At 38.7% G+C, this 27,309-nt stretch overlaps 1 protein-coding gene across 8 annotated transcripts in view; it reads left to right on the top strand.

Annotated features, from left to right (window-relative positions):
- szt2 (SZT2 subunit of KICSTOR complex) overlaps nt 1-27,309 on the top strand; it is a 110,546-nt gene that overhangs the window by 40,899 nt on the left and 42,338 nt on the right. For all 8 annotated transcript variants that reach the window (XM_069522641.1, XM_069522643.1, XM_069522640.1 and 5 more), the window contains exons 29-49: nt 951-1,125; nt 1,257-1,349; nt 1,696-1,774; nt 3,720-4,004; nt 4,188-4,323; nt 5,266-5,382; nt 5,485-5,554; nt 8,698-8,883; nt 9,393-9,611; nt 11,629-11,881; nt 12,899-12,973; nt 14,514-14,652; nt 15,023-15,158; nt 15,670-15,790; nt 15,946-16,098; nt 16,605-16,707; nt 17,350-17,464; nt 19,124-19,211; nt 22,166-22,284; nt 22,486-22,650; nt 27,014-27,098. In XM_069522641.1, coding sequence (XP_069378742.1) covers nt 951-1,125; nt 1,257-1,349; nt 1,696-1,774; nt 3,720-4,004; nt 4,188-4,323; nt 5,266-5,382; nt 5,485-5,554; nt 8,698-8,883; nt 9,393-9,611; nt 11,629-11,881; nt 12,899-12,973; nt 14,514-14,652; nt 15,023-15,158; nt 15,670-15,790; nt 15,946-16,098; nt 16,605-16,707; nt 17,350-17,464; nt 19,124-19,211; nt 22,166-22,284; nt 22,486-22,650; nt 27,014-27,098 — 2,912 coding nt within the window. The remainder of the gene's footprint in view (nt 1-950; nt 1,126-1,256; nt 1,350-1,695; nt 1,775-3,719; nt 4,005-4,187; nt 4,324-5,265; nt 5,383-5,484; nt 5,555-8,697; nt 8,884-9,392; nt 9,612-11,628; nt 11,882-12,898; nt 12,974-14,513; nt 14,653-15,022; nt 15,159-15,669; nt 15,791-15,945; nt 16,099-16,604; nt 16,708-17,349; nt 17,465-19,123; nt 19,212-22,165; nt 22,285-22,485; nt 22,651-27,013; nt 27,099-27,309) is intronic.

Raw genomic sequence — 27,309 nt, 5'->3', positions numbered from 1 at the left:
ATGTGTGTGTCTGTGTCGGCACGAGCTAGCAAAAGAGAGCTAGAAAGATGAGTCAGAATGAATCTCGTGCAGCTGCAGTTTGCAGATCACAAAAAAATTGTGTTTGAATCATGGTGGAACTGCAATGGGTCCAAGGACTTCAGCTCAGTAGGAGGTCCTTCATTTGTGGTTCAGGAAGAATTTGCGTTCACTCTTCCTCCGAACGTGGTCTGGACCGATCAGTTCTATATGTGATATGAGTGCGTTCACACCTGTACTTAGAGCTGTCCACTCGAGATTGGATCACGAAAAACTCATTGTTACAATTTTCTGCGACCCCAGAGCAGAGCAAACCCCTGACCACCAAACAGTTCTTCAAACTTAAGGGTTTTATAGTCCGACGGTTTGAGGATGAGATGAGGAAGTGGACAGCGTATGATATGCTTGGACAATCGTATCAGCGAGGGGGGAAGGCAGGAGAACCGGAAAGTGAATCCTGGAGGCACAAGCAGATAACATAGTGAGAAAAAAGGAACTAATGACACAGGGAATTACTCTGAATACACAATACAGAGAACGAGAGACTACCCCTGTAGTGAGGAAAATGATCTGGGGATGACTGGGAGGAAGACCAGCGTGGATATACTGCTGGTACTGACAGAATGAGCTGCAGGTGTGGTTGTGAGCTGATCCTGGTCGCGCCTATACTGAGCCATTTGGATGAACACACATATGGAGGGGAGAGGAGACACAACAACGAAAAAGATAAAACACAGGGTAAAGGGTTCAGGGTAAAGGTCACAGTGACCTTATATGAATCTGGAACCAAAACTTGCGTAGATGGAAACTGCACTGCGTGACGAAGGCATACAGCAGCAGTGCGGTATTTGTAGATTGTTTTGGGTTTTTGGTGAAAAAAGTAACTAATTAAATTAACACAAAACCCTCACAATAACTGTAAAACTTTGCAGGAATCTTGAAATGGTGGTTGCCAGTGGAGCTGAATCTGTCAGCAAGTTGTCTGGTCCCATATCTCCACTGATAATGCATGAACCCAGGACAACAAAGATCTCAGAATTCCCGCTGACACTGCTTCAGACACATCCCAGGTGTGAAGTGCACCCAGATCTGCACAAAATAATACAGGTATTTTCTGCAGTCTCCACTCCACTCTTAAATTCATATCATTTTAGTTGTAGACTCAGTTACTAGTAGGTTAATTATTTCAAATTACAATGTTAAACATATATTAAAATGTGAAATAAATCATTTGACAGGATAAATTCATGGAGATTGTGTCTCAGTATTTCAAAACTGTGCCATCCAATCCGCACTACTTCTTCTACTGCCCGCCTTCATCAAAGAAAGAGGTGAGTTGACACATTGCATTTGCACTTTCCAATTTGGTTTTATGTTGAGCAGACTGAATTTGCTTTGGTTTCTTTTGGTTGCTGATGATGAAAAAAATTCAGATATTGTATAGAAACACATAATTTTGTATTTACATTGACTGGAGAAAAAAGTTAAATAAAACAACAAAACAACATTGTATTGTGTTAATCTTGAACCAATCAAAAATCGTGATGAACATGTATGAGAATTATAGGAAAATTTATCAAAATCACATCTGTCAGCTCTGGCATGGAAAGACAAACCACTCTAATTTCCCCACATGAATGTTGCTGTTGAATTTGACTGGATAAATTGTCTTCTCAGGAGGACTCAGTGGATGATGAGATAGAGAGAACAACAGGTGAGGAGATGACTTCAGAAGCTGAGCTGGCTACAGAGGACGGTGAGGATCTGCTTTTATATTTTCATTCTATCATTTTTATTTAATTTTATCATTGTGAAATTTTATCTGATTAAATATATTATATAAGGCATTTGCCCAGGAAATAACTGCATGGTTTATGTGACTTGTTCTTAATGGTAAGAAAAATCTGTTTGTACTTTTGGCAGTTCCAAATAGTTTCATAATAGTTCTTTGCCAATAACATATGGTCTTCTAATACACAGATCACAAACAATATAATTTCAAGACTTTAAATGCAAGATAATGTGTGAGATTACCATATGATTCCACCACATCAATTGCAGCTCAGGACATCTGTCAACTATATTGTTTAATTCACTGTAAAACAAAGGCAGTTTAAATGTTGATGCACACTTACAATGAATGCTTCACAGAGCAATAACTAAATACATTTAACTACAGACAATGCCAGTGTTAAATCTTCCTGTTTTAAGATTGTATTACCTCTGTGAAAGAAGCAGGATGGTCCAGATGAATGTAATTAGATATAGACATGCACACTGAACCTTTAAGTGTCAAGGCTAACTGCATCATGGTGACTGTCAATGTGATAAAAAGGAATGCATTCCGAATAATGGACAAATTATTGTTCAATTTAACGACTAACTTTGGTGCACTGGACTACTCTGATTTGAATTGCATTGATCTATAGATTTGAATCATAATGTTTTCACCTGGTTGAAAATTATGCAAATGATTCTCACCTGGTAATGATAAAGCATGTGTCAGAAAATAGGTGTTACATTTAATCCTGCTTTTATTCTCGCAATTGTGTTAAATCTTCTACTGGCTTGTGTATCATCACCGCATCTAAAGGTAAGTGGAGACAAGCCTGTAGTATTATTAGAATTTGCTTTGACGGTGATGCTTTAAGCCAATTTATTTGCCTAGACTGAAACTTTCTTGTAATTTATCTCAGATATGTTTTGTTTGTTCATCCTACTTGTCCTGAACAGAAAATGTGGTATGTGACTTGTCCATTTAATTCCCTGTGCTGCTACTAGTTGCTTTGTCACTCAAGAAATACATTTCGATCAATGCCTAATAAAATTATACATCTTGGGAATAAGCACTTAAAGCTTCTCTCCACTTTAAAAAATGATCAACAACAACCAACAGATATTAATAATCTCTAACATTTGGCATATGAGTATAATCAATCATTTGTAGTCATTGGAAAGCACTGTCAGGTATTTACCAGAAACAATACATCACAGTTAAAAGTTACTTACAAGTTTTTTTAAAGAACAGTCTTCTTGTATGAACAGAAGATCCAGGGAGGAAATAGGTTTGAATGGTATTCAGTAAAACATCACTGCATTGTAGCATCCTTAATATGTTTGATAGACTGTTTCCCTTTGCTGGCCCTATTCTCAATGAAGTTGTTTGAGATAGCAACACTGCTGCAAATAGTTCTTCTAAAGTTGAGATGCTGAATGTTAATTCGCAAATTCTGTTTTGTAAAATTTTGCTAAAACCATGTGGAAAAAACAGTACAAGACACACTCAATAACTTCTTGTTGATTCTTTTACACTGTTATGTTTATTGATGTATTTACTGTGTCATATTAAAATGACTGTTGTAATAGCTGGATGGTCTTATTTTAATGCTACATTAAGATATAATCAATAAACAGATTACAAAGTGAATAGGCTTATTGTGTTTCAGTGTTGCCCAGCAGAGCACAGCATTGTTGCTGATTTTCACAAGGTGATAGCTCCTACAGCTGAGATTAGACAATTGATTGGTTTTCATTTTGCCATCAAAAGGGGCAGAGAGAAAGGTCACTCCCACTACCTAGGTCCAATTTTTTGTGCTTCACTTTATTTCTACGTTTGATTTGTTTTAATTTTGATGTTTCAAAACTTCAAAATCTGCTTGTGTTGTATTGATATGGTAATGACCTGTTTATTGTGTGTGTAGAAAATATACCAGGCTTTGCCACAGAGAGTGACGCAGATTTGGTGGTGGAGTATGAGCTGCATTCAGGAACAAGCTCCTGTGGAGAGAGTGAAGATCGGTCCCTGTCAGACTCGAACACTGTCAATCAGGACCAGGACTCCTTCAGCATCCTGGAGGGAGACTACCTGCTGCAGCCTGAGGGGCCACAGCTGGACATACCACCACTGTTTCTTCATATCACATGTTCCGTTAATATGAAAAGCTGCCATGGCTCTATGCCCATACAGACACTGCCTACCTGCCTTGGTGAGTACAGCCTTGGTTTTCTCTTCACTATTTATATTATACCAATCATAAAATGACTATGAGAGGTCTGGTTAAGATATCTGGGTTCCTTCTCTATGAATGGATGATTGTTTTGTTAAAAAGTTGAATTTTGGCCACTGAGACACTTTTATTGTATTGCTGAGTCCAGTTGTGTGGTTGCAGGTGAGATTATTTCTTGCCTCGAGAATGCTGTGGATTTACAGTCTGTGGATTTGAATGAGCTCTCGGTCACGTTAGATATTTTTGTCCTGACATTACCTCTGGAGATGGATGTTATGGCTGATTTCCATCACAACAGGTCAGTCACACACAAAAGAGGATTGTAAAAGGTGTTCTGACACAATTTGTTTGATCTCTGTTTGTTAATGTGGATTATTCTGTGTTGTTGTCTGTATCCATTTTCTAAACAAAAATAAATAAATTATATATATATATATATATATAAAACAATAACAATGATAATAATATAGCAACAACAATAATAATGTTAATAAGGGAAAATAAATACTTATCCAGTGGATATCCTCATCTTGTTAATTGTAATAACACTAAATAATAACCCTTACTTTTATCATGGAAATGAAATCACATGACATCATGGAGCTGAGTTGCAGAAAGGGGCAGGGGTTGTGTGAATCAGAATCTCCCCGTTGGAATTGCATGATATGAGGTGACCAGGTATCATCACAGACACTATGTCCATCTTTATGTATGATTTTAACCCAGTTAATAAATGGTTAATCCGGATTCTTAATCACATTGCACTGTGTGAGTTCCTCTTTGTAGTTATATTTGCAGGTGAGCAAGTTCTATAAAATGCATTGTGTACATCACTGAAGGCTGACAAATTGTGTTGAATGCATTTCTTATACAGTCTTCCTTAGTGCATTTATTAGCATGCTGCCATGGATCCTGGTCTGTTGCCTCAATCAGTGAAAAAGATTTTTTTAAAAATGATATTAAGAAAGTAATTGTCGAACTACTTTAATAATTCATTGTTTAATTCATTTTTCAATCAGAAATGTCGGCAATTATCAGGTTTGCATTTTGCTATAGTAAACTAAATGTCAGAATAAGCAGGAACTTGTTACTGTTACTGTGTAATATCTCATCATGCACAGTAACAGGTGCACTCCCTGGTCCTAAACGTCTTCAGTTATTAAAAAGAATTACAATATAGCTCAGCTCTATAAATGTCTTCCTCAGCATACATCATGTCAGCTCTCTTCTTTGTGTGCAGGTACACCTCAGAAAGCAGTGTATCCCTCAATCGTTCACCAGGACAGCCCTCCTCTTACCGCTCTGATGAGGAGCTGATGGCAGTGTTGGACAGTCTCAGGGGGGCTGGTATTGATGGGTGAGTTTGTTCTTCAGGACAATACCAAGCGGTACTTTCTCTAATTTGCAAATTGAGTTTGATTTTGTCAATTAACAGAGGTTTCTGTTTTTATACCAACAGGGTCTCTGGTGATCCCTTATCCAAACTCCCAGGTGCTCACAAGTTAGCAATTCTGGCCACAGTGGATCAGGTGAGTCTCACTATTAGTGTGAGCTATAAAATAAGTAACACAGTAATAATTAATATAAAATCAGCAGTGGACATCTTCACATATGAGCTTTACCCAGTAGGTGATTTGAAAATAAAAAAACGGGGGTGCCATCCCTTTAACCAAAATGACCAAAAACACATCCCCTTGAAAACCCTCTGCCAAGATAAATCTTTTCCATACTGGTGACCATCCGTAAATATTTTAGAGTACAGTACAGTATAGTGCCCAGGAGGTGAACTAGCACCTCTCCAACTTCCGTCCATGCTGGACTTGAACCGGTTCCCAAGCCAAGTCGCTATGGACTGCGCTACTGCCTCCTGCTATTGTTATATCTAGATGGAGGGGGGTCCTCTTTATGGAGGCCACCATGTTTTTTACATAAGTCCAGACTGGACAAACTAAACAACTTTTGAGTTTTTATGACGACTGAAGGTTACCACAGTTTCTTTTTCATGTTTGGAAGGAGAAGGTGAGGTGAGGGTTGTTCAGCTACTAAAGGTTTGTGTGTGTCAAAATGTGTAAAAACACCCACAAAAAAACATACAAGCTGATCTACTAATGGTTAACACTGAGGATCGCGTGTAGAATAACACACGTTGTCCACTTAGTCTATTGCCTTAAGGAATATGCGATATCAGGACTTTTTCTACCCAAGTGTGCAAAATATTGGTAGGGTAGATGCAAATAATTTAATTTGGCGCTTGTCTCCAGTGCGTTCCTCTCTTCTGGTGTGCTCTCCTCCCTCTCCATCCCCCAGCTGCTCTGTTGTGGGAGTGCTTGTATTGAGAGACCTCTCCACTGCCTGCCATTGTGAGACCAGAAACAGCACAGACCAGCTGCCTGGTGTGCGCTACAATGGCATAATATTGTGCTTGAGCGCTCATGCCATAGAAGTGCACCTGTAGAGGAGAAGGCGACATTACTAGCAAAACAATGGCATGTAATTGTACTGTTATGTGTACGTTACAATAATAGGAAAATTCCTTTGCTGTAGCTCATGTCTGTTTGCCTCTTAAACCTCCAATTCCATGACATTACATTTTTCTTTGCGCTTGCAGTCACACTGCTCTTATTAGCCCAAGAACAAATTGCACGAAGTGCTGCGGAGCGTCAATTCTCATACGAGCAGCCGCCTGGCTGTTCACACCAGAAGCGCATTTCTCTGTGCCAGTCAGCCTGCTTCTTCTGCTAGAAGTATATAAGGGTTTGGGGGTAAATGATGATGGTCTTCACAAGTGACTTTCCTATGCAAGCCTGAAACTTCAGGAGAAGAGAAGGAAAATCAAAAGTATCCGATGCATATTTGATCATTAATATCATATACTTTATAATATATCACTGATATCATTTAAAATCGATTTTCAGTGTGTTTTCTGGCCCGATTCGCTCGCGTTAAGCCGGAAAAAATAGAACAGGAGGCGTCCACTGTGCTTCAGGGCGCTTGGCTACTGATGTGAACAGTCCAATAGATTAACATGGGCACGGAAAGGGGGCAGACAGCATTTCTTGGCACATTGAAGCGCTTCTGCTTCCAGTGTGTCCCTGGCGTAATGCTCCATGGTGGAAACCATTAATGCAGGCAAAACACTCATTTAAATACTACTGCCTCTACCATGTTTGTATCTGTTCTCATTTATGCAGTTATTTTTAGAAGATCACCTACAAAACGCCCACCAACCAAACGTGCAATCTGCTATAATGCACACGCAATTTACGACTTTTTATTTGGTATCTTAGTGGATCAGGCCCCATGTGTGCAAATTATGTTACCTAATGGGATAAACAGTTATGGACCTTCAGAACTTTGTTATTGATTATTATGATAGATTAAGAAGTAAATTTAAGTTTCATTTTAAGTTTCAATTCAGTACACTAATGCTAATATTCAATATAACAACTTTCCACAATTCATCTGAAAATATGCAAAAATTAAGAAACACCACATATGATGCACAAATAGTTATAATGCACAACACCAAATACTTTTTCATTTAAACCTTTCCTTAGGCAGCGTAGTTAATGCCGATAAGCCTTAAAGGTCCAGTGTATAAGATTCAGGTGAAAATGATTTTTGGCAGAAATTAAATATAAAATAATCCTAGTGATGTTTTTGCTGGTGTGTTTCATCTAAATTGTATGAATTGTTGTTTTCTTTACCATAGAATGGGCTCTTCTCTTCTATATCTAAAAACTTCCTCTCTGTGGAGGCTGCCATGTTTTTTACTGTCATCCAAACTGGACAAACTAAAACCTTTTGAGTTTTCATGACAACTGAATTTCACCACAGGTTCTCTGTCATGTTGGGAAGGTGAGGTGAGGAGTATTCAGCTGCAACATGCAACCTTACCTCTAGATATCACTAAATTCTACACACTGAACGGCCAAAATCAAAGTCAATTGGATGAAAGAGTGTTGTGTGTGAGTGCTGGGCCAAGTGTATGCGTGTATCAAGGGAAATTTGAATGTGGGTGAAGGGTATAGCATCATTATTCTACCACACTGGCAGTATGTTGATCATAAATGGGATCCTTGGGTTTTAGCTCATGGGTTAGCTTACCCTTGTTTTATCCTCTTTCACTAATCTCAAGTCAATAATCCTCCAATTCTCCAATGAATATTCAGGAAGTCAGGGTTTTCAGCCAACTTGATGGATATTGGCAGCTGCTCTTCTTAACATGGATATTTCAATCAGCTGACTGAGAGAGAGAGACTGACTTGTTTTTCTGTCACTTATGAACAGAACATCTCAGGAACAGCTTGAGGGAGTTTCTTTTAATTTGGCACAAACATCTACTCAAAGATGAGCAACAAGCTACATACACTATATTATGAGTTGGGATAGACTTGGATGTAAAGCCATTTGACAATTGCAGTGCAGTAATTCATAGTTTTTGGTCAATGACCAAGGGGCAAACTTTACATGCATAGCCCATCAGTTAGTAAGGCTCTAAGAATATTAAAAAAACACTTTGTGTGAATATTGTCTATTACAGCCTTTAGGAGCTACTAGAATGCCTTGTGCTTTTTGTCTTGTGGATATTGGAAAAGTGTGCCATCCATACTTTTGCTTTCAGTATACACACATGATGATCTTATCTTGATTTTGCTGTGCATCTGTTTAGATCCATTGGCTATTGGAGGATGAGATTGTTTCTGCTCTACGTCACAAACGGTTCATCAGCTCGGCCACGCTACAGAAAGTATCACAACATGTTATGCGGTCCAGTGGCCGACAACACTGTCACTGTGAAGATGTCCCACTTCAGTTTGTCTTTGGGCCTGAGCAGTCCCTGGAAAAATTCAAAGAGGCAAGGACATGCATACACACACACACACACACAGAAGCACACAGAAGCACACAGACAGAGAGAAACAATACACAAAACTGAAATTTGGTTTTGATACAGCAAGAAATATAATTTTATATTTATTTTAAATTACAGCTTAATCAGTCACAATTCATATTGCATAATGTATGGTGTACATAAAAACTCAAATGTCCAAATATAATTCTTCCTATAATTATAATTCTTCTTCAAAGGCACCCTTTGAACCATTCAAACTACTTGTATTAAATAGTTGTGGAAAACACCATTGCACCCTTCCATTCCTGGTAGACTTTCCCTGTGAAAAATCAAAAGGTGTTCAATGTCATTGAGTGGCGAGTGTGACATTTCTTTCGTGCTGATAGAACATATTTTGACCCCGAGTAACAGTTTAGTGCTTGTATTAGCGCACAGAGGACTGTATCAGTGCTTCAATACATACAGAAGATGCTAAATTGCGATGTGTGATTGGATAACGTCTGATTCTGCAGGAGTTCCATAGAATGTCATTCTCTGGCTATGTCCTGAATGGACAACAGGACAACTTCTACTACATGTCCCTGAGCAGACTGCACCCACAAAGGATCCATGCTACCAAGAGTCTCTCAGAGAGAACTACAGACCCCCCACCACATAGTGCTGGAGCAAAGGTGGAGGACATGATGCTGGGGAGTGAAGCAGAGGCTCAGGCAGCAGAGTCAGACGGAGAGGTCAGATATGTTATTTTTAACAGTGATATCTGTCTTTACTACTTTTGGTTAAAAGATCTCCTTTAAGCAAACTGACATCAGCAAAGCATTTCCACTAGCTACTGGTAACTGTTTCCAAATGTCTCTGCCTGATTCTGACTTACTGAGACATTTCCTTCTGACTTACCCTGTTTTCTAACCTGTGAACCTTGCAGTGTGCTGCTTTTGGACCTGTGTCACTAGATTTGCTACATGCTAGCAACACATTTATTCACCTCTTACTCTTTTTGTTAAAATAGAAAACTGTTTGTCTTTGGAAACTATTTTTGTAAAAGTAAGCTTCTGATTACTGATGCATTGAATGCAACATATGATGTGAAAAATCTAGTTGACCCCTGAGCTAAATCAGTCGGATTCTGAGATATCTCAGCTTGATCAATTGAGTTAATTTTATCAATTTTGTGAGATGAAACACCTGCCTAACTTAAGACATATATTATCTTTGCTGTGTGATCATGTCTCGATTATCTTCTGAACTTTAAAGTTGCAAGTCATTCAAGGGGTAAATGTTAAATGGACTGTTTATAGCGATTTTCTAGTGTTATTGACCACTCAAAGGGCTTTACAGTATCAATCAATCAAATTTTATTTCTATAGCCCATATTCACAAATCACAATTTGTCTTATAGGGCTTTAACAAGGTGTGAAATCCTCTGCCCTTAACCCTCAATCAGTACAAGTCACATCCACATTATGCTACAATTTGTTACACATTTTTTTATCACACACCATTCACACATTTTGTGGTTCATTATCTTGCTAATGGACACTTCATACTGCAAACAGAAGGAGCAGGGTTGAACTTTAATAAGTTGCTGCAGCTCTCTGCACCCCAGACCCTCCCACTTTTATTTACGGCAAATAGATATTGATTTATGTTTTTTACACTCAATGCCGCCTTAGATACATCTGCTGTCACTGACTTACTCCTGCCGCAGCAAATTCAGTATTTCTTTACAAAAACACCCTTTCACAAGGCATTCACTCAAAGAAAAAAACTGGGCTTGGTCCGAACCGACCAGATTTACAAATTTAGCCCCCAGCAAGTGATGAGGATGAGCATACACCCAAGGCTTCTCCAGCTCTTGTTTTGAGAAACATGAGTTGGCTGTGGTGTAAGTAATGCCTTATTTTGCTTCCACTGTTTGCTGTTTCAAAGTGGCGGCACTGAGGTACTGTGGAGGTACCGTTGACAACGATGGGGGGTGCAAGACTGCCGAGGTAGATCGCCAGAGAACCTCAAGGTGAACCAGGGAGAGTTGATTAGCACAGCTGAGGTTAGTTGGCCAATTAACTCTCCCTGCCACAGGAGGAGAAACTTCATGAGAGAAAGAGACTGAAGAGACTGGACATAACAGACCTGAGCTGCCACAATGATCAGTGAAAACAGCTTAAACTTTTGTTTAATTATTTGAAATTATGTTCGTGCCCAAAATAAATATGCTGAAAAGTGAATCGTTTGTCTCTGGCTGTTGTTGGGAAACCCCAGGGGCAACGTCCCTTGCCACAGAGACCTCAACATTTCTCTGAAAAATACAAACTGCATGAAAGTTGCCACAGATATTTAGACAATACAATGAGGCTACATTTTTTCAGCAGGCTTAGCATTGCTCAGCAGTTCGATGAAGGCTACAGGATTGGCATATTGTATGTTGTGTTGTGGCTTCAGTTTGTTGGACCTCCCACCCAATTAATTTTATCCCCAGCAGCCACTGATCCTTGTATGTAGTTGAAAAAACCTTATGGTAAATGGTCTATATCTGTATAGTGCTTTTCTTGTCCAGATGACCACTCAAACAGCAGCACTTTCTCTATGAAAAGGGGTAACTTGGGGTTCAGTATCTTGTCAAAAGACACTTAGACGTGGAATGGGGAACACTGGAATGAAACTGCTGACCTGCTGTTGAGAAGATGACTGCCCTACCCCTTAATGTCCTTTGTTAATATTTATTTTCTCTGGACCTCTATCCCACTGCAGAGTGAAGTCAAGAAAACTGTCAGTGTTGCTACTGAAACTCCCAGTGACACAACTGCTGAGGCTTGTGAGCTAATCAGAACCTCGAACGTTGAAGAAGATCATCCTGCTTATCAGAGCTCAGTTTATATTGTGCGAGGCCGAGGGCCGCCCAGTGCCCCCCAGCTCCAAGCCTATAACTGTACAGAGCAGACCTCACCTGCCAAGATGCCATCAAGTGTCAGCCTGGCTGAGTCCATGCAGCCAGCCTCTCACAGTAAGTCTAAACAGGTGCATCTTAGAACTATGCACTTTTGTTAAAAACCCACATTTGTATTATATTTCCTGAGGTATTTAAATGGGCTGTATGTCAGTTATTGCTATGGCCGTAGATTTGTCACAGCATCAAAATTCATTCCTTTACTTACTTTGTGGTTATGTCTAACCATAATAACTCTGACACGTAATGTTTTGCTACAAGGGAAATAAGTGTTCTAATGCCTGTAGCAACTTTAGTAGCGACTTTGATTATTAGTTGAAATGATAACTTGAGTCAATTAATTGTAGAGTTGAGCAAAGACAAATTGATCAACAACAATTTTGATAATTTGTCTAAATACAGAAAAAATGTCACTGCTAACCTGGTATCAGACCAGTGTGTAAGATTTAGCTGAAGGGGTTTGTTTCATCTAAATTGTATGAATTGTAGTTTTCTTTACCTTAGAAAAGGCCCTTTATATTTAAATACTTAATATACATCCAGGGGGTCCTCTCTACGGAGGCCGCCATGTTTTTTTTTTACAATAGTCCAGACTGGACAAACTAAACACCTTTTGAGTTTTTATGACAACTGAAGGCTGCCACGGGTTCTTTTTCATGTTTGGACGGAAAGGGTGAGGTGAGCAGGTCAGCTGCAACATGCAATTTCAACACTAGATATCACAAAATTCTAAACACTGTACCTTTAAGCATGGTACTGGACTGAATATCAAAATCAAATTTTAAAATGAGTTCAGATCTGAGTGTGTAGATGATCTTTTCATTGACTTGATGAATGATTCATTGTCATTTAAATTTTAAAGTCATTCGTGAAGCAACAAAATACAAAATAGGATTTGCTGCTCTTTGGGTACTGAACATTTTAAGATTCAGTAGACATTTTTAAATGAGCTGGTTATCTATTTGTGACAGGTAGGAGCAAGACTCAGAGGCTGTGTATATGTGTCTGCTCTTTTTCAGCTTGTGATCCTACTGACAGAAAATCTGACAGAAATGTTAAACTGTCTTTCCTCAGGCTGCAGCAAACTCAGGCCGAGTCGAGTCCAGAGTGTCGTCTCCAGTCAGGGCAGTTTGGACTCAGACATGCAAGGTAAGTGCTGGACAAAGGTTAGTGATGAATGATCATTTTTGAAGAATGAGGTAGTTGTGACAAGTTTGTCAAATTTTGTCACTCATCTTCACTAAATTGTTAGACAGATGCCGTTACAACTCATAGTTACTCTGACCAATCTCTCTTTGTAAGAGCACTTAAGATGGCTGTCATGGAATCAAGCTGTAGGAATGTATCATTATTTCTTTAGTTCATACCAATTTAAATCCAAAGTCATTCAACTGTTTTACAACTTGAAATGAGCAGCTCAGCTTGAGCACCATGCAGCTACTGGCTCACAGATCCACAGTGAGTTCAGTCTCGTTCTGATAAATGCCCTTACTATCTTGTGAATAATGCAATTTCAAAAAATGGAAAGATGTTAAATCACCTAAAATATAGTCATGATATAGTCACAATTCCCATGATTGTGTGATAAATAATAAATATAAATAAACAAAAGAACAACTGCTTTATCTGAGTTTCTTGCCAGATTTGGGGGGGTCTTAAAGCCATGTACAGCACCAAACTACTGATCAGGCTAAAAGCAAATGATCTAATACAATATATGTAATCCTAAAGTTAAGGTTCAGATATTTTAAGTACAAATCATAAAAGACAGTTTTCAATGTAGCTAGTACACAGCATTATAATGCAGTTAAATGCTGGGCAGGAAGAAAAAACTTTGAATTTTAGACAAATGATCGAATCTAATAGTGGATAAATATATTAGATCTACTCCTGTTTGTATAACAGTATCTCAGTATAAAGTGTCATTTGAATGGCTCCTCATGTGTTCTGAACCAGCCTGGAAGCTGGACTGGTGTTATGGTACTGTTAAATCTGCATGAGATAAGGCTCATTTAGTTTTAAATCACTGCAAAGTAAAACACAGGCAATCACGGCAGGCAATACAATGTCCAGGTGGAGGGTTGTGTGCACCACGTCTCTGGCAAATGCAGCACATTACCTACGTCGATCCTCATCTCCTAGGACTTGGCAGTTCACAGAAGGTTGAGCTCTGGTCTTTTGGTTGAGAAATGTCTGACCCCCTCTTTACTGAAGGTGATGGCCTGCTTCCATCTGGTGCTGACTGGCCTCTACTTGCACTTATCCTGCTCAAGTGTCTCAGCGAGAAACAAGAGCACTTAATGGTGGCACCACCTGTATCGTCCTGTTTTGCACTCAGTATATATGCCAGTGTCCCCTTTTAACTGCAGATTTTACAGTTTCAGTCCTCTCTCAGGACATGAGTGCAGGTGTGATGGTTACTGGAAGGTGTCATACACAGATCATAAAAGGAAGGAAAGACCCTAGTCCTTACAGCTCTGCCCATGAGATCTAACATTTGGGCAGATCCCATTTTGTCAATGTATTTGTCCAATGTGGGCTATACAAATATAATTTCATTGATTGATATCGTAATGAGGAATACATTAGTGTATCATATGCCTACTGTGACATTTGAAATGTTTTCAATATCAAGATGAAAATAATTTGAGTGAAGTTTTCATTATGTGGTCTTTGTGTGTGTTTGAAGGTTATGATGGCGGAAGCAGTGACTCTGAGTGTGAGAGCCCCACCCTGGATGAACAGGAGTTTCAGTCACCACTGATGCCAGACTTCTGGCTGATTGTTAAGCTTCACCAGGACAGAGTTAAGGTCTACTCCCATTCCAGGTCAGACATACAGTACCTCAGCACTGTTGATTCTTGCTCAGTAACCAGTCTGTAGTCTGTGGCTCACCTTAGGGTGTAATTTCTAACTAGTTTGGCCCATTTTTGCTTTTGTAAAAAAAATTTCATCATGTTTCCCGGAAATGTTTAGCTACTATAGTTAACTTTCATCATCAATTTGCCTTTAAGATTGTGATATAATTTACTCAAAGGGGGAAAGTTTTCTCCTAGTATCAAAAATTATGAAGTAAATAGGTAATAATAATGTCCAAGTCAGACATTCAGCACTATTTCTAGGACTTATATTCACTTGCTGGTGCTTGATGATGGCTGTGATTGGATCCAATTAATTTCATAGGATTTGTCTTTCCAGATGCTTCACAGAAGGAAAAGAGGTCAGTGCTGACGAATTGGACAAAAAAGAGGAAGAGCAGGATCTGCCCGAATCCCTACAATTGCATCAAGTGGTGGTCAGGAAGATTGGTGATATCTGCAGAATAGTCAATCAGGTGGCCACTGCAGCACTCAACTGCCTGCATCACAAATTTTCTTAATTTTTTTTTGGTAGAAAATCAGACATTTTGACAAAATCAGAGAGACGGTTTAGACATGTTAGTTGTGGTTTCAGCAGTTGCTGAACTGTAATAATCTTTCCTGTAGATCAGTGGTCGCCAACCCGTCATTCGTGATCGATAATAAATATGACCCTCCTAAGTGAGTTTTTTGGAATATATCAGGGTGGTAGATCTCGGCTTACATTTGAAATTAAAAAGTGATCTAAGGCTTGAAAAGGTTGGTAACCACTGCTCTAGACACATAGGATTTTCCTCCCTAATGAGCTGTCATTTCATCTGTAACCTTGAATTTTTAGGTGTTTGAGTATCTTCACAGAGAGTGGAGACTTATAACGTTGTGATGTAAATGCATATGATCACAGTCCTAAACCTGAATGGGTAGTATCTTGTACAATGTTTCCTGTGCCCGCTGCTTACTCTTTGTTGTGTGTATGCTGCTGTGTAGCGTATGCTGCTGCAGGACCTTCACGACAGCCATGTGTGTAACTCTCTGCTGGTTGCTGAAAGTGAGGAAGACATCTGGAAGAATGAGTCTCTCTACAGACAGAAGCTCAACACTTCTGATGGTGAGGCAGAGGAGAATACATAGTTTTGCTTTTATCTGTCAGGTTTTTCAGATTTCTCTCTCATGAAAGGAAAACAATCTCATAATTGCTACTCTGTCAGGGAACATTTATGTACTCTTATGCTTCCATGCTTTCTTTCTTTTTTGACTACATAGATTACAACACAGAGGAGAGCTTCCAGGCCAGAGACTACTTGGCAGCCACCATGCAGTTCATCCCAGGACATTTTGCCTGTGATGTGGTGTGGAGCACAATCATTCACATTCATCCACGTCTCAAGATGGGGCCTAATATGGGGGTGTCCAGGGGTGAGTGGTAGTTCTAAGATGGATCTCTTTTTTTATTCAAACATATATTTCAGTTTTTTCAGTAGATGTACAAGTGTACATAAGCACCTGGAGCTGCTTGTGTTCCTTAGAGATGTTTCACCTCTCATCCCAGAGGCTTATTCAGTTCGAAATGACTAATGGGAGGTTTTGAACTCCCAGACATCCACAGAGGTTTAACACCTAAAACCTCCCATAAGTCAGTTAGAGCTCAGTTACCAATATCATGCCCTTTTGCAAGTTAGTGGATAGCATTTTGGAGTGTGCCTGCAATCTGAATGTGTAATTGTGTTTACATTTCAAAGTTAATATGTGCAAGCAGTATTTTCTCATGTTCTCATATTTACACTAATAAACCATTTCTCAGTTTGTCTTTTTAAGGATAGAATTTTGACCATTGCTCTATAATAGAGATGACTCCGTTCTTACTATAGACTTATTTTGCAAACATTAAACCTCTTGATATGTTTTTTGTCTTCCTGCCACAGCAATCCAGGCTCTACGGTCTGTGTTGAATTCTTTCTGTGTGGTCAACAGGAAGAACATGTTTGTCTACCAGGAGCGTTCAACCAAATCAGTCTTCTACCTTAGGTAAGCCAGAGAACTCGTTCAGACCTGGTATCAACATCTGTCCTGAAAGATCCAATCACAAGTGGTGAGCACATTTTAATGGCAAATGTGAACACATTAATTGAATTCTCTCCATTCGTGACAGGATCTCTCAGGACAGATGTTAATACCAGGTCTGAATAGGACCTTACTCAGACTGTTTTCTACACTAGATTTTTATTTTTTCTTACTCACATTAACAATTTTATTTGAGGTGTCCTTTGGGTTTATTGCTACGCAGACCATCTGTAACCAAGCAGTATAGAGATTTTTCTGTCTACTGGAACTGTCAGTTGAATGGCAATTGAGCTTGCTGCAGCAACAACACATAGCAGCTATCTGTTGTCTGTGTTGCCCTAGACATTTAAATCAGCCATTTCTGTACATAGGTCATACATTCTTAAGAAAATGAATGGGTAGCAACTGTGTCACAATTTGACCATGTTGTTTGATTTAACATGACACAATTTTTTTATTTGCATCCTCCTACTTTTAGTTTGTTAGATATCACCAGTCTTTTATGCAGAGTTATAACACTGTTAGTTTTTGTTAAGTAATAACCAAGTACTAATGCTGTAATTAATTTAGACCTAGTTCTATTCTGCTTTGTTGTGTTATCTCTAGACTTTGTGAAACGTCGCTAACAGGAAAGTACTCTGACATGGATGGAAACCTCCACACGACCCACTCCTTTGGGCTTTTTAGGAGTCAAGAGCCCTTGTTTTCTGAGGACTTCCCAGTAAGTGAATAAATACATTATTAACCCATTGTGACTGAAAACTACAGCTTATTTTGGTAATACCTAATACTGACAAGGGAAGGTTGGTTGACAATAAAATCAATAGTAAGAGACTTAAAATAATAAGCTAGGAAGACTTGATTTATGATCACTACAAATCATAGACTGTGTATATGACATGTATATAAAAGATGGACAGAGCTTCAGGCTCAAAAAGAAGAGGCCTATGCGGAAGTGCTTAAAAGATCCTGGCTCAGCTGGCTCCAAACAATCTCTGGTTTCATAGACTGCCATTCAGAAAAAGGCAAGTTTCTCCAAAAAACAAAAAAATTACCATGAGTGATGGTCTCATTCGCTAGATATTTACCTTCTTATCAGAGATTTGGTGGTCCACCTAAAAATAATATCTTAATTAATTAGATATTAGAGTTTAAAAAGCCATAGATTTAGTGTCTGTTAGATTGACGCAGAGACTCCCAGGTGATTGATAGGAACCAGTGGCGACATATCAGACGATAGAGAAAATCACCGGAGGAAAAGAGTAGCTTTACTTACATCGTGTCCACTCACTTCTCTCACATTTACTATGATTCTATCCAACTTGTTCCACACTGAGCAAGCATGAGCAACAGTGGGGAGGAAAAACTCCCAAGTGGAAGAAACCTCCGGCAGAACTGGGCTTGGTGTGGACGGCCTCTTCCAGGACCGGTTGGGGTGATAGAGAAAGAACAAGTAATATAGAGGAACAAAAGGAAATTAAGGGGGGGGGGGGGGGGGGGGTTGAGTCAAAGTGTCAGGTCAGGGGCTTGAATCCAGCCCGGGAATCTCCACATGGATGCGGTGGTCCCCCCGGGCTCTCCTGCCTCCCTCATGGTCAAACATGCGCAGTAGTAGGACCCATAGCTCCAGAGGTGGGAGGTCCTCATGTGTTCTGACCGGAGAAGAGGACTGTTAGCATGCTAGTTAGTGTTCCAGTGTCCATTGTAAACAGCTGGAACTGTACAACCTGAAGTTCACCTGGATTAATTGTGACTTCTATAACAAATGTTTACTGCTGTTAACACTTTAAAAGTATGTATTAAATAAACATTATTAAGTGTTTACTTAACCTCCGTTGACTACAGATAACATTTTTACCCCTTATAAATCAAACAGGACACTTTGGTGAATTAATGTTTTCATAAAATGATGTTGTCATAAGACACATAAGCAAAGTATAACTCATATCTTACTTATCAATGATTGATTTGATTAAAACCAAAATGTAAAAGGCCTGTGATAAATTTAAAAATTCCAAAACACATTCATCAAATATGGTAACGTCCGCCTCAGCCTGGCTCCAAACAATCAAGATGGCGTTGATCAAATCGTAAAACTGTTGTCTTCAAAAAGGGAGTTCACAAACCAATGGGTGACTTCACGTTAGGCAGGCACTTGATACAAATGAAAACAGTTTTAGATGGGGTGAGAATTAGGACAGGAGAATGATTTTGGTATTCACTGGCTTGAATGTATGATCACATTTGTGGGTTACACAAGGATGTGTGTAATACATGTGGTCCCGATTAAATATGAAGCAGATGGTGAACGGAATGCATTTATATAGCCCTTTCCTATTGATCACTCCAAATTGTTCACGTGTTGTTTCTCTCTTCTCAGGGATCCAGGTCTTCTGCGGAGGGATCTCGGCCAGTTGGCCAAGTAGACAAGCACATTCTGCTGCTGGTGCATGGGGTGGGAAATGCAGGTAAGAACTGATAAGGATTAAAATGTTAAAATGAAGCCAATGGTTTTAATGATAAAATGCTTGTGGGGTAGTAATAACAAATCCCAAATACCAAGGTTTTTAAAAGCAACGAGGCTGGATCTAAGACTAACTGGGAGGCAAGTGAATAGATTTTGAAGTTAAAGTAGTTAGAGTAGTAGTATTTTAGTGCAGTCCCTGTCCTAAATATGCCTGTTTTGAATGGGCCTTTTGATAATGCTGGTTGCAGCTTTCTTGTAACTGTAAAAGTGACCTACAGTAATTATGCAGGATTCATTCTGGGGAGCCCTGAAGCCACTCCACTGCTGCTACACAAAAAATTGTTCATCTGTTTATTTTAAGTTCAGTGAAGCTTGACTCACTACACAGAAGTTTGAACTTGTCCATTGTCATCAACGTGCTAATGACATGATCGACAACTTCTATACTTTTAATTTTTTAAAATTGTTTCATGCTTGACGTTTGTGCAGATATTTTTACTCAATGTATATACAATCTTCATCCTTTCTGGTTTATCTGCAGTAAAGCAATTGTGTGTCCATGATCAGTTTTTTTGAACAGATTTTATAATCTGTGTTTTTTATAAAATTGATCTGAATTGCTTTGTTACAGTTCCATGTTTGTGGTTGATGTATAAGTTAGATTAATTTACTTAACTAGAGTTATTTTTTTACATACACTGCATTTCAGCTATTTCAGAGGGCTATTAAGCAATTGACACAATCTTAGAAAAAGAGGAAATTATTCTATGAATGTTGTTGCCAGTAGCTTGTCAGTAGTATTGATAATTGACGTATCACTTCTCCAAATCACACCAGATTTGACATTACACTTCCTTGGGCAATTGCCAATACATATGCCAAGTGTGAAGCTGATATGATGAACATTTCTCGGCATATGCTATGCGTTCCTCATACAGACAGTCAGACAGATAAACATTTCTGTAGTTAGATGGATGAGCTTTTGTTTGTTCCAGTTGAAACAGTTGCAGCAGCATTCTGTGGAAAGTTTACCTGATCTCTAGGCTTTTGGTGAGATTTGAAAGCAGAAGGGTACATTACAGTAGTTGTAATAGTAACAGGTGCCCCATGTGAGTGGCGCTGTGTGTCAAGGTTTGCTGCTGTAGGATGCTGTACCTCAGGTGGATGTCTTGATGGCACTGTTGTACTGGAAATATTCACCCGTCTTGGACAGGCTGGGATTATGCAAGTCGTTTCTCAAAAACTTGATTCATTGGGATCCTTACAATCACTGTAATTTGAACTTGTGTTTATTGCATCTCTATTTTTTTCATAAAAAATATTTTTTCAAATTTTTCATCTTGAGTTTTTCATAAGAGAGCTAAGTTATATCTTGACTTTAGAGGAAAAACTGTGGTGAACTTACTTTTTCCCAGAGCTAAATGGTGTGTCTCAGTGGATGGGGTTTTCTCAAATACTTTTCATTTGGGTCACCTGCTTGCTGGCAGGTTTTTTTCAAGAATCTGTCTCTGCTCACTGTTTTTGTTGAACAAAATAATAATAATTAGCACATTAGAGTCTGAGAATGACACTTATTTTTTCTCCCTCTTTATATTTCCACAATGAATTAATATTTTTAATTTCACAAGTTTAACTGCTGGATACAAGTTAGAGTCCTTAAAGTGACATCACGGGTGTATGTTCAATATCACTATTTGAGCACACTCAGCAATGACTTGTCAAACAGACTCTCTGTTGTCAAATTAAATTAATTAATCTGTACTCAGTTGTGACAACAAGAGCATCGCTGGAGGGGAACCTGAAATTTCCAATATTTATTGTGTAACCATTGACACATTTAATAACACAATTTGTCTTTTTAATAAACATCATCAAGGACCCATCCCAACCACGCCACCACCTTTTCACCCTCCTGACCTCTGGAATGTACTACAGGTCCATCAAGGCCTGCTCTTCCAGACTTCTGAAAACGTTGCCATCGAACAACTGAACTCTGTCAAATAACTGCTCACCACATTTAAGTTCAAGGCTTCTCATTCACATGACACTCTTCTCTGAGTTAGTGCAGTAATACTATGTAATATCTTGGTCTCAAGTGCAATACTTTTCATAGAACTAAAAAACTACGTGGTGCCTGGAAGTTTCCTGGACGCTGGTGAAAGGAGAGCTCAGACAGCTGCTGATGTCTTATGCAGAAGAGTTTAATGTAGACTTGAACCATCAAGGAGACCAGAAGGTGGAACAATAAACAAAACACTAACAGAGTAATATGAGCAATTGTCAAGTCTGAAGATGTCTCCCAGAGCATCCCCATATATCTTCCTCTACTTGCATCACCCATTCTAAAAGCACATCCATGAATAGCTAGAATTACTGTCACTCTCTATGTTACATGAAGGTGTTTGCATCCTATTGGATACTGGTGTAATACGCAAATGAGTTGAGGTTGGTGAGAGTTGAAGTTGGTGCCTCTCTGTGTGGGGCGTCTCAGTTACATGTGAATGTCTCTATACGTAATAATAGTGGCATATACAGTGATGTGTGAAGATCAAAATTCCGCAACAGTGCCCCTATTTGATGGTAAATACATTTCCAATCATTTGAGTTCATAGTGTTTGTTCTCATGCACTGACATGTAGAATGCTATGGAAAAGTTGCTGATAAGGCCATAAAGTACTGTAATGTACTGGCCAAATGTCGACATTCCAGTGACTTAAAATAAAAATTTGCTAAATCCTACGACTAGATTCCATACTCATTTTAAACCTTTGCGCAGACCTGGCTAGTTGGACTGGCTGTTCCTTTTTCTGCCACTGGAACAGTCCAAGTAGTACTTAATTTGAACTATACAGACACCTTTTGATCACTATATGTAATCACATTCTTCCGTGTGAACTTTGCAGCAGGAAAGTGATACAAGGATTTTCTTTTCCCCTTTTTTCACTTTTTGATCAGGTCCAGAGATCACAGATGAGCTGGTCAAGGTTCTGCGGAAGCGCTTGGATGAGACCACCTTGGACATTATCACTGTCATGCTTGTCAGGAACTGCAAACTGACACCAGCTGATGTGGAGGTAAAGTGCTCTTGGTCTTTTTCTCTCTTGTGATGAAAGCATTTTTAAATTTTTCAAATGCAGTGTTTCTTTGTGTTTTGGGATTAGTTCTATTTTTTGGATATTGTATTACCAGAGTTAGTGGTTTATACCCATTTGTATGCACTCATACCACTTGAAACTGCTTTAGATAAAAGCCTTCCTCGTATTTTTTCTGCACAGTTCATCCAGCCATCAGGATCTCCAGCCACTGAGGTGATGAACTTCAGCCTCCCTGAGTACTGTTTTCCTTGGATGACAGCTGTGGCTCACTACCTCAGGCAGAACCTCCTCATTTTCCTGCATGTTCCCAAGTACACTGACAGCAACACTGCACATCAGTTCAAGGTACAATCCCATCTGACTATTGTCAGAACATTTTAAATAATACATTTCAATATACATCTGACATATAAGTGTTCTGGGCATTTTTACTAAAGAAAAGCAACAAAGCATAATTTACTCCAAAATTATGCTTTGTTGCATATTGGGTCTTATTTTGAAGTGGAACATCACACATGCTAATTTTGTACTCACCAATGCGATTGCTGAGACCTTGGAACACTGGCATTTCTACAACAAAGTTTGGCAAAAGAAACACAGGACAGAATTTGAAAGGTTGTAAACAAACCAACAATGTAATCAAATGATTATAAACCACTTAAATTGGAGGTGAAGCAGTTAGTCAACTCTCCTGATTTGATGCTAATAATCTCTGTCTGCACAAGACAGTTGTATGGTAAACAACTAATGTAAATACGGTTTTAAAGTTAAAGCAGGACATGTTTACAATGTGACTAAACTACTGTTTAGTCACAATCTGTCATGTTTCTTGTCAGGTTTTTAAATATGTGAATACAATTCATTTATTACTGATAGAAATGATGATCAAACTGAAAAAAATAATTAAAGTCACTATCTGTAGGTAGGGCTGGGTTATATAGAAAAAAATTATTTATTACATCATGATTTGAATCGGCGCATTACACTGCACAGGTCAACATCAGACTCTGCTCCTCTGATATTTCCTAATCACTCACACGTAGAACTGATCTAAATAAAAATCCTGCTGAATTCATATTTATGTTCCTGGATAAACGGGGCGTCTCTTCTTCTGCAGCAATTAAGTTCATAATCTGCATGTTTGTGTGTGTCTGCTCGTCTCTGTCCCTCACACACAAATTTATGATCACATGTATTTGGTTATTAATCGATGATGTCGGATCATGACATAATAATAACTTGTGATCAGTGATGGTGTTTGCTGTCCTGATCCTGGAGAAGTGCTGGTTATAATAATTCAGCTAAAAATATGAAGGTTTACACTGTGCATGTATCATTAAGGACCATTGTGTGTGAAATCGCTGCAGTGAATGTGACTGTGCCATCAGGCGCACAGAGCGCACTGGAGATCACTCTCAAAAATAGAGAAAAACTATTCACTTTCAAACTTTCCAAATAATATCCCAGAGTGAAGGTTAGGATCCACTGATGTGTGATTAGATTAGATCGACCGAGGGAACTGAACCATCCCAGTACAAACACAAGAATATAATAATAATTCTGTTAAATTCTACATATTGGGGACATCACAGCTGTCTCTGAATTTAATAATCCCTCAGTTTTGGATTATTAAAATACTAACAGGCGATATACCAAGTTCCCTCACAGTCTGACAGTGTGAAGTGATTCTTTTTTGCCTCCACCTTTGAATTAGATCTTTTTATTTTATTTCAGGCTCTGTTCTCTCTATCGTTCTCACTCTCTCTCACTGTATTATATACAGCAGCATTAGTGTATTTATTTATTAGTGACATCACTGCTGTCCTATTAGACCTCTCTTCACCTCCATCTCACTAACAAACACCTTGATGTCAGTGTCAGGAAGTTTCACTTCATCTTCTCATCGCTTGATGCTGTGACTCTGTCATGAATCTCCGTGGAGATCCATTGGGCAGCAATAGAATTTAATATTCATGAGGTGCTTTGCATTGACCATTTATAGTTGAATGTGGGCGTGTTTTATAAATGAGACCCCAGGTCACTTAGTAGACCCATAGACTGTATATTAAAAAGTGGATGTAGCTTCCAGCTCCAAAAGATGAAAAGATGAAGTGCTTAAAAGTGTAATACTGTGAAGATTAAGCATAGACTGCCATTCAAAAAATATTTTTATCAGTTTTGAGATCACCAGGAGTAAAGCTTGTTCTTCAGTAACAACCAAGTGGCAACTGTAACAACAGACCCAGAGGAGCTGGTATCCAGTTTGTTTGGTCAGTAAACTCTTGTTTTCTTAACATTTTACAGTCTGTTGTAAAATGTGTTTCTATGTGTTCTGACCAGAGAAGAGGAAACTGGTAGCATGCTAGTTACTGTCCCAGTGAATGTGAATTCGGATGCCGACCAAGCTAGCTATTTATCCAACAGCTTTGCAGTGCGGGGCCTACCAGTTCCCTCAGGGCTGCTTACCTGCAGTTAACTAGGTGTTAACAATAATCTCTATATAAAAGTACATTTTACCAACATTAACATGACGAGGTTTGTTTCTGCCACATGTGACTCAGTTGATGTGATGTGAGCTGTATTAATGTGAGTTATTAAAGTCCATGAGGATCACGTGATTCAGTTTAACATAACGTTTAGATTCATTTTTTTACATTGGATTAAACTGTCGCATTAACTTTCTGTGTTTGGTTGTGATTACCTGCTGTGTGTCTTAACTCAGGTTAATCAGGTAAAAAGCAGTAAGTCTATGTAGTTATGTAGTTAAGCAGTCAGAGGATGCTGAATGTTTTGGAGAAACAGACAGTAAGTTAACTAGATTCAGTTTTATGATTTCTACTGGGCTGTGGATAAACATTTCTTGGAGCCAGGGTCTTTTTTCTACTCAATCTAATTAATTCTTCAATTCTGATGTGCTAATGTCTGATTGTTACCAACTAATTAATCCATTCTTTTTCTCTGTGCTCACATGCTTTTGTATGTTTTTTTTTAATCATCCATGAATCTATCAGAGTCAGAAGGACTGAAGCTTTAGTTGATGATGATGACGACGTGAAACAACCAGACCTTATCCAACTGTCAGGATGATATGTGTCAAAAGAAGGAAGAGCTCATGTATGGGGGCGCTTATTATGTGCCATTGTTCACGATGTGGAGGATAGAGACTGATAACGTCCTTAATTTTTGAGGGGATTTGATGATGTCAGTTTCTTCTGATAAGTTGACAGTACAACAGAACTGTGTATGATTCTCTATATTCTCAGGTTCAGTTTCTCATCTTTTACTCCCTACAAGTGTTAAAACTCTGATATTTAAATGTTGAAGCCACAGTTCATGTGATTGAACAGTTTGTGTGTAACACATGTACCCAATATGATTAAACAGATGACTTGCCTGGTGTTCGCACCCTTTCCTTTTGCCTTAAAATAAAAGGACACTTTGGTGAGTTATGGTTTTCATTGTCATAAAACAAATAAGGAAAGTATTAACTCATATCCTAATAGTTAATGATTAATTTGATTAAAACTAAAATTTAAAAGGCCTGTGATTAATTCCAAATTCCAACAACACATCAATTAATACTTTATACCAGTTGTGCTCCTTAGAATCATGAGCAGTAAAATAGAGATAGATAACTTTATTGCACATTAAACTACATTCGTTAATTTATAATCCAACAAAAATAAAATACAGTCGTGGATCAAGGTACACATTCTATTCACTGTAGGATTTATCAATGTCTAGTGCTTAGTATTTAGTGAATATGAATTACCATAGAAATTTTAGAATTGAGAAACACAATGGTAGTTTTTCATATTAACTGTCTGTTTACTGTAAGAGTAAAGTCCAAAGCCTGGAGGAACTATAGCTGCCCTTACATTTAAAATAATAACATGTAATAACCTGTAGTTTAAATGTAATGATGATCATGGAAACAGTCAAGGAGCCATTCATCACATTTCACGTAGCAGCTCGCATCTGCTCTGACTTCACCTCACATTCTGCAGATTTAAACACAGTGTTATAATATAGAATAGAACACAAAACATCAGTGTTAGCTAACTGAAATATGTGGGCATGTGTACCACTGACTTTTCAGATTTCTTAAAGCCGATGTAAGTGGTCAGAGGTCAGACCCAGCTCTTTGTCCAAATATGGGTTCCTCACCAAGCGAAGTCCCGATGCATCTCTGCTTTGTTTCCTGGGCCACTAAATGAACTGCTAGGTAGATAGGTAACCACCTTACTGAAATAACATATTCCCATTTCTCAAAAGAAAGAACATTGATACCCATTGAACAAATATTCCATAGATTCTGCAATCACTCATCACCAGATAATCTGTGATGGCTTTTAGTCCACATAATACTATTACTATTAGCCCTTGTGCACTGTGTTAACAGGGCTGGAAATGTCAGAGTAATCAAAACCCAGTCAGTCTAACTGTTAAAACGTGTAACCTACATTGTGCAGAAGACCTTTAAACATACAAGGGATATTCAACATCTTGTCCTATATTCTCAATGAATGTTTTAACCTGTGACTTAACTTGTAAAAATAAGTAATTGCAACGTGCAAACCAGGGTGGTTTTCCTGAGAGGTGACTGTAGCAAGCAATTCTGTTTTAAGTGCTCTTGATTCGAAATTCTCAAGTCTCATTGTGATGTATGCCATTAATGCTGACTTTGTCTTTTCTGATATGTCTGCAGCACTGCTTTCATTTGAGCAGTGATGTGGCTGACGGTGATGTCTACCTCTACAACAAACCTGGAGGCCAGGGGACAGGAGGCAAAGGTAATGATAGTCAACCTGCCTTCATGCCTTCACACACACACACACACACACACACAGACAGAGAGATTATTCATCGCAAATCATATCTTCATCGCGATATTAAACAACGATATTGCATATCGCATGTTTTCCTAATATCTTGCAGCCCTACTCTGAATAATTTTAGCGTGCACCATCTCCGGCTTTTGTGCGCCCCTACACTTTTAGTATG

The sequence above is a fragment of the Paralichthys olivaceus genome, chromosome 3 (genome assembly GCF_024713975.1).
Source record: "Paralichthys olivaceus isolate ysfri-2021 chromosome 3, ASM2471397v2, whole genome shotgun sequence".
In the NCBI taxonomy this organism is placed as follows: Eukaryota; Metazoa; Chordata; class Actinopteri; order Pleuronectiformes; family Paralichthyidae; genus Paralichthys; species Paralichthys olivaceus.
This window is presented reverse-complemented; position numbering and strand designations above follow the sequence as displayed.